The 14,041-nt window shown below is 42.3% G+C and overlaps 1 protein-coding gene across 1 annotated transcript in view; it reads left to right on the top strand.

The window, feature by feature from the left end:
* LOC124282192 overlaps positions 1–14,041 on the top strand; it is a 141,668-nt gene that overhangs the window by 107,786 nt on the left and 19,841 nt on the right. The window contains exons 66-84 of the mRNA XM_046718161.1: positions 671–798; positions 1,008–1,251; positions 1,803–1,974; positions 2,269–2,512; positions 4,091–4,208; positions 4,814–4,986; positions 5,391–5,550; positions 6,015–6,212; positions 6,373–6,615; positions 6,823–6,982; positions 7,314–7,549; positions 7,915–8,045; positions 9,148–9,301; positions 9,489–9,710; positions 10,121–10,214; positions 10,396–10,516; positions 11,364–11,509; positions 11,676–11,809; positions 13,584–13,859. Coding sequence (XP_046574117.1) covers positions 671–798; positions 1,008–1,251; positions 1,803–1,974; positions 2,269–2,512; positions 4,091–4,208; positions 4,814–4,986; positions 5,391–5,550; positions 6,015–6,212; positions 6,373–6,615; positions 6,823–6,982; positions 7,314–7,549; positions 7,915–8,045; positions 9,148–9,301; positions 9,489–9,710; positions 10,121–10,214; positions 10,396–10,516; positions 11,364–11,509; positions 11,676–11,809; positions 13,584–13,859 — 3,354 coding nt within the window. The remainder of the gene's footprint in view (positions 1–670; positions 799–1,007; positions 1,252–1,802; positions 1,975–2,268; positions 2,513–4,090; positions 4,209–4,813; positions 4,987–5,390; positions 5,551–6,014; positions 6,213–6,372; positions 6,616–6,822; positions 6,983–7,313; positions 7,550–7,914; positions 8,046–9,147; positions 9,302–9,488; positions 9,711–10,120; positions 10,215–10,395; positions 10,517–11,363; positions 11,510–11,675; positions 11,810–13,583; positions 13,860–14,041) is intronic.

Here is a 14,041-nt window from a genome sequence, read left to right as displayed (position 1 = left end):
TCATCAACAATGATTTGTAATAGTATCAGTATTGTACCAATTATGGTGAGATCACGTGGGAGTTCCAGATCCCGGATGGATCTCCTATGTGTGCTCAAGTCCGAGTCATCAACAATGGTTTGTAAAAGTATCAGTATTGTAACAATTATGGCGCCTCAATTGCCAGGCTCAGATTCCACATGGAGCTGCTGTCTGAGTTTGAGCCATCAACCATGGCTGAGACTATATATCGTGATGACTGAAAGAAAATTGAAACATTCGTCTATGAGAAGCAATTGCTTTTTTGAACATTGATGTCTCCCCTGGCACAGAGGACGTTCGTTTCATTGACGTATAGTTTGTTTTACATAACTGTCAGTATCTCGATGTATAACTCCAACAAAATTGTGCATATACTAGTAGATTGTTTATTTGTATTGCGGTAAATGATCGCGTCGGGGTAAAACAAAACATGGGTTGATATATTCCATCTAAGAACTTCGGCCCCGTGATTCAAAACCGTGGAGTCCACCAGGTCTCCGACACTGATATCATGCTCCTCTTCTGTCACCTCGTATTCCAAGGATACGTGTCTGACGGTAAATTCAACTTGAGACCTCGCGGCTTAAAAACACATGTATTCTTTGGCACATTACACATTAACGCATCGGATATTGGTTTTGTGTTTCAGTTGATTTGATGACAGTGGGCGTGTCCGACTATCCGATCATAGTGGACATATCTCCTCCTGAACCAGGCATTGTGTATGACGGACCCTTCTTCAGACATGACCTCAACTTTACCAAGGATGCTGATAAGGTAGATATGTATTTCTTATCAAACGTTCTAAGTAAATAGGTGATAGCAATATATAATTTTTCGATTTACCTAAATATTCATCCCCCAATATCCGTTAACGTTCCACATATGTCCATGCCTTTACCCAAACATTTTTCCCGTCTATAACGACACCATCTAGTTTGAGTTTGGTTTTCCGCCTACAAAGAGACCTAATCTGTATATTCCAGATCTGTGCGAACTGGTTTGGGTTCCATGACCCCGAATCGGGTATTTCCCGCTACGAGGTGTCGGTTCTTGATGACACATACACAACGATCTCCGAGCTGGTCAGTCTTGACCACAAGACACACGATACCTGTGTCCAGCTGGGCTCTGACCACAGGCTCGAACACGGCAAGGCCTACAGATGTTTCATGACAGCGTTCAATGCTGGCCACAAACAGCTGAACGTCTCAGCAATGTCAGATGGAGGTAATGATGTGTGGCAAATGTAATTATATGGATGCTTACATGGAGAGTGGGAGAGTGTAAAGGTTGCATCATGGAAATACACAGGTTTCATTTGACAACGTGTTACGTTCATAGTTCACTAGGCAGGAAAAGATTATTGGGGTGGATAACTGGTCATAGACGACAATGATCAGGAGCTTCTCTCATGTTCATGTTAGTGTTCATCCCGGGTAGAATTCGCCCCAAACATCCAGATGTTGTCGTAAACTTAAAATCCAGAATGGTTTGCTTGGTCACTAAGTGTTGTCTCACTGACAAGGGTGACTCACTTAGTAAGGTTTCTTGCATGACACGAATTAGGTCCACATTTGGATTGCCTCACAGGGGTTCAAATCATAGGTTGGCCCACATTAAGGATCTCTATATTATTAGCACCATAAACTTCATCACAGTGATACATATCTAAAACATAGGTACCAGGGCTGCCAGAACCACTCCCTACCCCCGTGTCCATACACATGTCCATTCACGTAACACCTTATGACATCACTGGAATACTGACCCTTTTCCAGTGATCGTGGATCTGACTGCCCCTGTACCCGGTGATGTTGTCGACGGTATACGGGAAAGCTTTGTCGACGTTGAGTTCAGTGCCCACGTTGCTACAGTTGGAACCCAGTGGAGAAATCAAAGTGACCCCGAGTCCGACATAAGAGAGTATGCTGTTCAGATACTAAGAGCAAAGTAAGTTGCAGGGATCATCTAACTGAGGAAGCAGTTGGAATAGACGATTCACTGAGTCAAGGTTTGTCTTTTGAAATGCCACGTATACATATATCCAAGATTAACACTGAATTGCATTATTCTTAATTGGGACAGAATTGAAAAAGTGAAGGGGTATGCATTCATATAAACAGCGCATGCGTAAGTGTGGAAAAGAAAGATCAATTTTGGGAAACAGTGTCTTTGGAAATATAATTATGAATACAACGGGAATTTTACAACTGTTCATTTCGAAATACCTCATGCGTATTCCAGAGGGCTGTCATCAGAATTTGAGGTATTAAGAGACTGGAAGACTCTGTCCAAAGACATCCGCCAGATCGAGTTGCACAGCTTCCACCTGAACCATCAGGACATTGTCAAGACGAAACTGAAGACCATCAACAACGCCCTGGGTTCTGTAGAACAGACAACAGATGGGTTTGTGGTGGATCTCATTCCGCCCAGGATGGTGTTCCTAGGTGATGGACGTGAACAGAACAAAGACACGGACTTCCAGGTGAGGCATTGGCGTGATACCACCTGTGATGACAAAGCGTGGGACATCCATACATTCAACAAGTTTCTGTCTATTTAAGTAGGCCTTGTAGGTCTTTTGAAAATGTTTTACACCAATAGTATAGGTTCGATCTATAGTTGACACGTACAGACCAAAGATGCGAAGATCCAGGTGCGTTCATGCATAAAACACACATTCAACCTTTTACTGTCCCATGTAAGTTTCATTATGCTTGACAACAATAGTATGACCAAGATCTTTAGCCGGCATGAACAGGTCAAATTTTCATATGGTCATATTTTCCCTTAAGCACAGTGCCTACATTACATGTTATGTTTTGTTATGATTTCTGAAATGACGTTATTCAGGTTACCATACCGTCGCAGTAGTCCTGGGTGACATTTGTAGGATCAATGACGTTTTCTTTCTACTTTTTCAAATATGAAAACTAATTTGTCTTCATTGTCCCTTGTTATTTACACTCAACATTGACATTGTAACTGTGTGCATATCCCCTACCTCACCTCACTTTCATCTGAGGTGAGGTGAGGTGAAATTGGGTTTAACGTCGTGCTTGAGAATACTTCGCTCATATGACGACGTGCATGCGTGTGTATGTGTATGTGCGGCTGCTTGTACTAGCCCAGACTTAAGCTGGTTTTATAGTGCTAGCTCACTGAGATACCTTGCCGCAGTGAAGCATGAATACCCCACTCAGACACATTATACTGACTCCGAGCCGACCAGTCCTTGTTGTACCCATTAATGCCGAGCGCCAGGCCGGGACCAACAAGTACCATATTTTAGCGTCTTTTGGTATGACGCTGTCGGGGATCATACCCGCGACCTTCCGCTCTCTGGGCGGACGCTCTAACCACTACACCACGGCGGCGGTCCTTTCATCTGAAGAAGGATCAAGAACATCCAAACATGTTGTATTTATCAACCATCCATACCTTCAGGTCATCCAGATGTACACCAATTCTGTGTGTATAGTGTCAAAGAGAATTATCCATCATGTTTGTTCTGAAATGGAACTGGAATATTTTCGCCAGGATACGATAAACACCATAACGTAAAACATGTAAAGAAAACAAATTGAAAAGAAATATGCTCTTGTCATGACAACTATTTGAAAAGAATATGTTACTTCACTGAGACGTTGCATGGAGCAAGAATACAGCTGAAAACAATAATTGTTTGGTAATAGGTTTTACAGTTGACAAATAGAAACTGTAGAAATGTTTCAGTGCATTGGTAGTTTCATTAAATAAAGCATGTGAGACTTAACCAGAGACTGTGTCTAAACCGCGGGGTGTCTTTCGGTGTTTTCACTGTCATTGCAAATTCATTGTTAGAACACCCGGTGTCGTTAATTCGTTTCGGCAATACATGTATTCTCTTTTAGCTTGAAACATGAACAGGAATGCACCCCAAGCTTTGTCCTTCTATAAAATCAATGCATCTCCTTTAGATTTGTGGCAGAAAGCAAAGCGGATTTTTGAAGGGCTTAACTATTACTGTAAGCTGAGCACACTCATACTTTTTACTCAGGTATAATTCACTATCTACTTGCAGACATCCACCACTACTGTTGAAGCCAACTTTCGGTTTAAGGACGACGAATCCGGGATGGATCATTACAAATACCAGGTGTATGAGCTTTACCATGGGTCAAAACACCAGATATACCCAGGTTCGTAACATGTTAATGAACTGCACGCGATCTCTGTTTCTGGATTACACGTAACAGCCTTACAACGGGTATCACGTGCTCTGAATATTTACATCAATATAAGCATCACGATAATGTTCCAGACCGTCATGGGGCGGTGGGGTAGCCTAGTGGTTAAAGCGTTGGCTCGTCACGCCGAAGACCCGGGTTTGAATCCCCACATGGGTACAATGTGTGAAGCCCATTTCTGGTGTCCCCCGCCGTGATGTTGCTGGAATATTGCTAAAAGCGGCGTAAAACCAAACTCAGTCAGTCAGTACAGACCTTCATGCACGTACATTATTTCGCTGGAACAATACTTGAGTATGATGTCATAGTATGTGAGCTTCAGACTGGAGACAAATCCATTTTGACCATAGGCACGAATATAGTACTATCTGTCATTGGAACAGAGGATCTGCGAATCTTTGGGCTGCTAAAGAAAACAAATCATTGTGCTTCAAGATGCATGACGACTGGACTGAAATCGACATGACTTTAATAATTTGAAAAGAAGTGTTTGTTCACAGGAAACGATGAAACCTGTTTAGAAGTATCTTTAACTATATATTACGTAACGGGAACAGATTCAGAAGGTTGGGAGACCTCCAGCGACCCTAGCATCACCAGCCTCAGTCAGTCAGGCTTGAGTCTCCGGCCGGGCGCACAGTACAGTGTGAGAGTCGGGGCCGTCAACAGAGCCGGGGCCGTAGCCACCTACGACACAAACGGCGTCCTTGTTGATAATACTCCACCTCAGGTAGTTACATATGAGGTCTCTATTCTTAAAATAATAGAACGTACCAATTATCGTGTGTTACCCAATTTGAATGGTGTTCACTTAATTTACATATGAGGGAAATCGAGTCTTATGCACAGACTGTTTAAATGGCCACAGTCCAAACTTTTGAATGTATGAATGGGTGAGTGGACTACACCAGTTCATACCTATTGAAATGTACACTGCCTCTGGGCATAATGGCCTCCTTCTCTTGGCTCTTACAACAAGCATTGAGATGCTTGGCATTTCTACTAATCTGCGTCCCAAAGGTTTGTGTTAGGTATTCAAAGGTATCAGACGGCTGTTACGAAAATATGTCTGTTTCCTAACTGGATCACTGAACATTTTAAAAGAGTTTCACCATCTATTCTTGTTCGTTACAGATGGAATGGGTCTACGTTGGCATTTTCTCTGGCAGTGAAGAAGAGTTGATTGACGGTTACGTTATCCAGTCTGACCCAAGCGCTATCAAGGCCACCTGGTTTGCCACGGACAGTGAGAGTGGAATCAAGTCGTACATGGTCGCAGTTGGAACCACTAATGGTTTGTATTCTCCGGATATTAATTTCGTTTCTACCAAACCCGATATTAAAGATATCGAAACCAAGTATGTTCTTAACTGAACCAGAGATATTCCTAAAACTGCCTTCTGCTGTATAGTTAAGTAGAATGTACTAGGGGAGTAGAAGGTCTGTGATTTGAATCCCTAGTCGTGTCATACCAAAACAGATCTAGTTGGTACTTGTTGCTCAGCCCAGCGCGGACCTAAGGGTACACGGGTGACTGGAGTCAGTACACTTTGTCTGAGAGGAGTATTTATATGAAACACAATTATGCATGTTACGTTATCTCTGTAGGACTACTTGACTGGTACAAGCACACACACACACATGCTTGCACGTCGGTGTACTAGATATATATTTTAGAACATTCCATTATACATCGCCTCATCTTACACCATTCAAAGCAATTACATATTTGGTTGCATCCTTTGAATTGTTTTTCAGGTGGAACCGATATCCTAAACTGGAATGACTTTGGTTCTGACAGAGACAAATACATGGACGGGTTGACCTTGACCGTGACCGACCCTGACACAATGACTCCTGTATACTATGTGTCTGTAAAGGCAAGCAATGGAGCTAATTTCACCAGTGACGTCATCACGTCAAACCCCATCCGGGTCGTTGACCAGGACAAAGCGGGTATGTATCGTCATTTGTGTATGTTTGTCATCAGCATCATCGTCGTCATTATCGTGAACGTCATCGGCATCACTGTGGGTAAGTAAAAGAATAACCTTAATCTATATGATATATTTGCATTATCTCTTATATGAACACCGAATGAATCTCTGTACAAAAGGCATTGTCATCGACGGCGCCGACTCCACCGAGAGAACTGACTTCATGGGCATCGGTAGCGACATGGACCACCAGAAAGACACGGGAGTTGTGACGGTACAGTTTGCCGGGTTTGAGAGCCACGAGCACGGTGTGACGTACTATGACTGGGCGATTGGGACGACACCTGGTGGCGAGGAAGTGCAACCGTTCATCATGGCAGGCCTCATACACGAAGAAGCAGAGGCCAATGTTTCAGGAAATGGTAGGGTGAACATTTCAGCAGACGAGTTCTTATTTGCAAAATATTTTTCAAGCATTGTAAACAAACATTCCTTCTTACTGACATTGCTTGACGAGTCTGAAAGCCTTTCACCGTAGACATGCAACAGCTAAAATACATAAAGTATGCTTTAGAATATACCAATGACAAAAGAACTGACGAATAACCGTAATACGACGTATTGTCAAGGTATCGCCAGCATGGGTTTTGGTCAGACTGTCCTCCCGCTGTCGCCCGGCACGACATACTACACCACAGTTCGCGGCATCACCAACGGTGGCAACATCCTGGAATCCACGTCAGATGGATTTACTGTTGATATCACTCCTCCTGACATCCACATGGAAAGGTAAACATCAATGTATACAAATCATCATTCAGTAGGTATTTTCTATTGTCAATAGTAAACAAAAGGCACCCAAAAAATCAAGTCCGTTAACAAGGATTGTTTTATAACTGTGCTATATTTACTTTTTGGGAACTATAGGTTCTCAATGTATCACCACCTTGATTCGAAGAGATGGTTATGAGAACTTTTAGAGCTATATCAAACCCAACAACTAATCATTGTTCACATTCCGCGCAAGGCTGTGGCGCTGACATCAACCACGAAAAGTGGGTCTTCCGCCGATATATACTTTATTCTTGTTCAACAAAACTTTGTTCTTGTTCCCTTACAGCTATGGCTCTGAGAGCAACCAGAGCAGACTGACCTCCACCACGACACTGTACCAGACTGAGGTGGACTCCATCTCCTCTTCCTGGAGGGTTGCAGACAGTGAGAGTCCAGTCAAGAAGATGTACTACTCTGTGGGGACTTACCCTCACGGGGAGGATGTCCAGCCCAGGACTGAGGTGGACATCCTGCTGACCGGCGAAGGGGCGCTACCCACTGGCATCAAACCTACAACTGATGGTGAGAACTGACAGGGTTCAGAAATGGATAATGAAATTAATTTAGCATCGTGCGATTATTAGTATCATGTAAACAATTCAAAGAGGGGTAAAGGCTATTAATCATTTTACGAATAGATGCAATATGCTGCTCGTATGATGTTACTTCTACGTTTAACGCAGTAAAAATTAATGTTAAAGGAACTGCAACTGATGTAAGAATCCCCACATCAACTGAAAATTCAAATGTCTCCTTGTTTGAAAAAACCGACGACAAAGAAAAACGTCAATGCTTCGCTCATGTCAAATGTTGTGTTTTTATGTGCTCAGCGCAGAGCGGATGTTATTTATGTATGTTACAATAATTCCACGAAATATATATTTCAGGAAAACCCAATATTCTGACTCTGACAGCTGAAAATAAACTTGGATTGTCCGCAAGTATTATCTCCCCATATCTTGTGGTTGACATCTCATCTCCAACAAAAGGAATACTGACATGTGAAAATTTTATTCAGGTATGAGGGACAAGTCAATCCACATTCGTCACCACTCGCCCCTTTCCGTAACCTCCAAGAAGACTCGTCCCCGTCTCGATGCTTGTTATGTGTGAAAATACGACAAACCAATCAGACCGCGTGTAATGATTTTGGTGCCTTGATAAAAATAATCCCGAGTACTTACATCGTTTATGGCATGATGTCAGAAAATCATAAAAAAAAAATATCTATTCTTATGAAAGTACAAAGAACGAAGCTAACTATAAACTTAATCACTGTTCTTACATTTCACTTCAGTGGGCATATTTTAGTCTGATGTTTCTTGGGTCCTTAATATTTTGAAAGCTTATTCATCATAAATTCCGATTGGTTTATGGTAGCAAGGTTACATGCACGTTCAGACAGCTGGTAGACACGGTGTACAATAATTCATGATCGAACTCAAATCATCATTATTATTATTTATTTTTTTAACTGCTTAAAATCTTTTAATTTGTTTTAAAGCAGCAATTTTAGAGTGTGTATGTAATGTATGTTACTGTTGGAATTGAGTTGACGTTCTTGTTTGACGTAGTTCTGATGTTCCTACGCCAATATGAAATCCTTCCAAAGGGGCACGAGTCGCTATTCGGCTTGTCCTGGAATAACACGAGTTGGTCACGAATGACCAATCCATTGTGAGAGATCCGAATAAGATCCAGTACCTCATGCTTGTCCTGAAAGTCGACTTTTTAACTGGTTAAACCATTCAAACTCAATATCCTCGCTGAATGTTTGATTATCGATCATGTGGAGGGTGGCGGCTTGCTTTGTTCAGACTTGACTATTTACAGGCTGCCATTTTATAATTAGAACAGTACCAAGTGCAGCTGTAAAGATCCGCGTACTCACATCAGTCGCCATTACCCTAAGAACAAAGCACATTCGACGTGGTTTCAATATTCTGTATTTCCATAAGATGGACTCAGTCTGACACATTTAATGTGTATATTGTATTAAGTATTACTCAAACAGTCTTAATGATGAGTTAATATTCCACTGTTTCTGTTTAATGGTCCCATATCCTGTCCAGCTAACACTGTACGAAGTGATTTCATAATGAGTGTGTACATGTTGACAGCCGAGGTCTGCAGTGGAGTGCACGTGGACAGGGTTCTATGACGCCGAGAGTCAGATTTTAGAGTTTGAGTTTGCTCTTGGCTCCCACGAGGGGCTGGAGGACATCATCGCACCTGTCAAACTGCCAGGACATGCTGCAAGATACGTGGTTTTAGGTATAAAACGTACACCTTTAATTATGTGTAAAATATGGTATAAAATTATTCAAACCTTCATCTTGAAAAATGGGTACCTGTTGCTGTTCATGTTGGGTTCCATGTTAAACGATGGTCTCAAAATGACGTGTAAGGTAATCTCATGGAAAGCACAGGAAATTTATTAGTGATTTGTTTTTATACTTAGGCTTAGTTGATAAGGTGACCCACAATCAGAGATACTATGCCAAGATCAAAGCCATCAACCAATTAGGAATGACGTCATCAAGCATCTCCAACGCCATCAACGTGGACAACACCCCCCCGGCGCAGGGCACTGTGGTGGAGTTGAAGTCTGTCTACATCATCAACGTCACCGACGATATCGTCACCGAGAAACTGAACACCAACAAGTGTGACACAGAGGAAGGTTAATACCACCATTGTGCATTTATTGTGTCTTCCACGTTATCTACATTGTGGCATGACGGTCCAGCATGTAGGGGGGTATATTTTACTAATACTGAGAACTGCAGAGGCTAGTTTCCGTGTTCCGCTGTACTTCAACACTAAATATACAATGGAAGAAAAATGCTAAAAAGAAAACGAAAAAGAACGATCATGAACGCAGACTTAGCTGATAGAGTCATGACAATCGATTTTCTATGAGAATCCCCTGGTTTATAAAACAATAACCTTCATATTAAACAGATGTCAACTGGTTAATTTTCACCCAGTACTTAAAGGATTTGTTTATACTCTGTTCTGTAGCCGAAATGTATGCATTCTACCCATATCATGTGTTACAAGTGTACATCCTATACAACTGTATATCCACAGACTGCCTGGCTATAGACGCTGTGTGTCAGGAGTCTCTGTCTGCTGTCAATGTGGCCTGGCAGACCTTCAACGATGAAGAAACAGAGATTGTCAAGTAAGTAAAGAAATGCGTGATTTGGATTTTCACAGCATTTTAGATATTCTGTGTACTAAAATATAAGCATGGGGCTTTTACTGCTGATAAGTACAATAGCAATATCTTCTCGGACGTCTAAATGTTTATGTGTAAAGGCCTTTGTTGTTTCTTCTGATTTCAATTTTTTTGGCTTCTTCAGGTACGAGATAGCTGTTGGCACTTCACCTGGAGGGGGACAACTGAGGGGGTTCTTTGAGACTGATGACGTCACAAAGAGATACCTTTCGGTCACAGGTCTGAACCTGAAGGGAGTGAGACAGGTGAAATATCTCTTGGATTAGGGTTATTATTCTTTGATTGATGTACGATTATTGGCATAAACTATTGCTTCTGTACATTACAATATAGACAAGTGTTTGAGTGTTGCATTTCTCATTGCTTTTCTAATACATTACAAAGCTCCTAACTGTCTCTAAGCCCTGTGTATGAGTGTCTATCAAACTGCCGAAAATTCAAACTACAGTATGTGTGTACTATTGAATAGGGCTGTAGCGATGCACATCGAACTATCGATGGATTGCAGTTGTTGAGTCTCCGATAGCAATTAACAGATGGTAGAAACGAAAAACTATCGATGCATTGATAGTATGTGTGACTATCGATGGTTTGTAATTAACTTCCTCTGATAAATACGCAGCGCAAAATACAGGAAGTACCAGATTCGTTCACTTTGATTTAGAGTTATCCGCCCCTGTTACCTCATAAACAAACATGACTGTCAAATTGATCTGGGTTTCAAGTCTCTTGTCAGTTATCAAAAGAGACTGAAACTACTTCAACTTGGTTTTATGTGGAAATAAACTATACATTTATTTGCGAAATGAATTCAAATAAGACAATTCAAGGAGAGAGAAAAACTATTGCAATAGTATGGCAACAGAATGTCACAATAGAATGTTGTAATAGACTATGCTATCGCAATAGTTGTTTCCCCCTCAATATTCACCCCTACTATTGAACAAAAGGAACTCTTCCGTCTATGACTCAGTTGTCGACAGTTTGTTTGACACAACACAAATAAGGTGTCATACCATTTTAGATATTATTAGCATTTTTACGATTAACTTCATCTGAACTAATGCTCTAATGATGAAGTTTACATTTCAGATATTTGTGACGGTGAAAGCTACCAATGAAGCTGATCTCAGCACAATATCCACGTCTAACGGTATCTACATGTCCTACCTCAGTCAGGGCTTGGAACCGCTCACTCATATTGGAATCTGGGATGGTGAAAGCCATGATGGTGATCTGTGAGTATTGACTGTGAACATAGTGTAAAGCTGCATGCATCAGCTTCTGAACCAAGACACCGAAAACACGGCTATTTGAAAAATCACCCATTGTAAATAAATATCATCTATTTCATATAAAGCGTCTTTATACCGAATAAGTATTGGACCTTGTTTCTCACTACAGTGATTTCCAGACAAGTCTGTCCCGTATGGGGGCCAAGTGGGACGTGTCAGGTGACCCGTGTCCGGTGGTCAAGTACGAGTGGGCAATACAAAGGGCTGACGGGCTGAGGGTGCAGGAATACTTCAATACAGAAGGTGGGCGTTATAACATCAGCTGGCAATAATCAGGCCTTCTCTATTAATATATACTGAGTCAAAAAAAAATATTTAACAAAATCTAATTTGAAAAATAATGAATAATGTTTCTCTGATGATACATCTATGTATCCGAAATGGGATCCCTATCTTTCGACTCTAGAAAAACGTTAGCAAAACCCACTCAAACCCATCCATTCGTCGTGCAAATGACGTTAGTGCCAAATCAGGTTTTGCACGTGCAGTCGATCACGTGATCTTCGCATCGAAGTTTTCTTCATATGCACGTTTTTGCATTGGCCTCAAGAATTGAAAAAAAACACTTTTAAACCACAGTTCTAACGGTACTTGAAATGCCACGATTGTCAAATGTGCAACGTGAAGGTGCCGTTGGCATGTTGCAAGCGGGAAGATCAGTTATTGACGTCGCAAGAGCAATGGGATGCAGCCGTCGTACTGTGTATGACTTGCGAGGTCGTCTACAACAAACTGGCACCACTTCTGATCGCCCAAGGTCGGGTCGTCCACGTGTGACGTCACGAGCAGAAGACCGTCAAATCGTCCTACGTCACCTACGTGACAGATTTCTGCCGTCTACACGAACCAGGGCTGAGATGTTTAGAGGTCGACTGTCTTCACAGACCATTCGAAATCGGTTGCGGGCTGCCAATCTCCATTCTCGACGTCCATATCGTGGGCCAATATTGACGCCGTTTCATCAACATCAACGTCTGCTGTGGGCCCAACGTCACCTCCGATGGACCCAGAGAGACTGGAATCGAGTCGTCTTTAGCGATGAATCCAGGTTTACCCTCAGATTCGCGGACGGCAGGCATAGAGTCTGGAGACGACGTCGTGAACGGTATGCCCAATGTTGTGTACAGGAAGTCGACAGATTCGGGGGCGGAAGTTGCATGGTGTGGGGTGCTTTCTGTGGGAACAACCGTTCCCGACTTCTGGTCATCCGTAGAAACCTCACAGCTGCTGCTTACCGCGACCAGATGCTCACCCCTGAACTCGTTCCTTTCATGGCGGCTCATGGCCCAGGTCTACAGTTCCAGCATGATAATGCTCGGCCGCATACCGCGATGTTGACACGAAATTTCCTTCAAAACACTGGAATCAACATCATGGACTGGCCATCGAGGTCCCCTGACCTTCATCCAATAGAGCACGTTTGGGATGCACTTGGGAGAAGGCTTCGTGGTCTTAGGACCCAACCTCAGAATTTGCAGGAACTTGGCGCTGCCTTGCAAGAGCAATGGCGCAGAATCCCCAACCACGTGTTCACAAGCATCAGGCAGTCGATGAGGAGACGGTGTTTGGCAGTGGTGAATGCGCGGGGCGGCCATACACGATCTTGAACTGAGAAATTTCGCATTTTTATTCTTGTGACTTGACATTCTTTATACCCATTTTTTGGAACGGCTGTGTAGCCTAATGGAACTGATTATGGCACTGTCAGTGTATCGAGTACATCACACAGATCTCAGCAATGAAATAATAACAATTTAACCATCTTACCATCTCTTGTTCTTTTATAGTGACCTGAAGAAAGAATGTGAAGTTTCTTTTTTGACTCAATATATTTACATCAGAATTTCCCAAATCAATCAATCGGTGACTAGACGGAAATTAGTTTTTACTGTTACTGAACTTTGTCAATGAGCAGCATATAGTAGTGTGGTTTGGGTTACGGACTTGAAACAGCTAAAATACCTTTGACTTAGTTTAGCAGGTTTGCTGGATCTCATCAACTGTCTTGCATTTCCAGGAAGAACTAATGGCGTCAACGACCAGCTGGCCATGCGTAACATGGAACGCTACTGCCAATACCTACGTGTGACCAACGCCCTGAACTACACCTACACCATCAGATCGAACGGCATCACCATCGAGGATGACCCCCTGGTGCCTGGACAGGTCAATGATGGAGATGTCGTGGGATTTGACCTTCAGTTCCTCCGAACTAAAAGTAAAGTCAGCGCCAACTGGGACAAGTTTGGTAGCGATGGCAACGCTGACGGGGTGCCAACTGGAATAAAAGCAGGTTAGACAATATAGTGGTGATATGTAATAAAATAATAATAAAATGTGCATAGTTGAAGAGTTGCTACGTCGCTCAAACAGGAAGTAAAAGGGACCAGTGATGAGAGAATGTATATGCATACCATATTTCAAAAACAGATTCCGGTTGTAATCGAATAGCTGTATGCTTGAAAATACCAAAGT

Source organism: Haliotis rubra, unplaced genomic scaffold (assembly GCF_003918875.1).
Source record: "Haliotis rubra isolate DU_JTF1 unplaced genomic scaffold, ASM391887v1 Scf1087, whole genome shotgun sequence".
Classification (NCBI taxonomy): domain Eukaryota; kingdom Metazoa; phylum Mollusca; class Gastropoda; order Lepetellida; family Haliotidae; genus Haliotis; species Haliotis rubra.
Note: the sequence above shows the minus strand (reverse complement) of the source record. Positions and strands in the feature narration are given on the sequence as shown.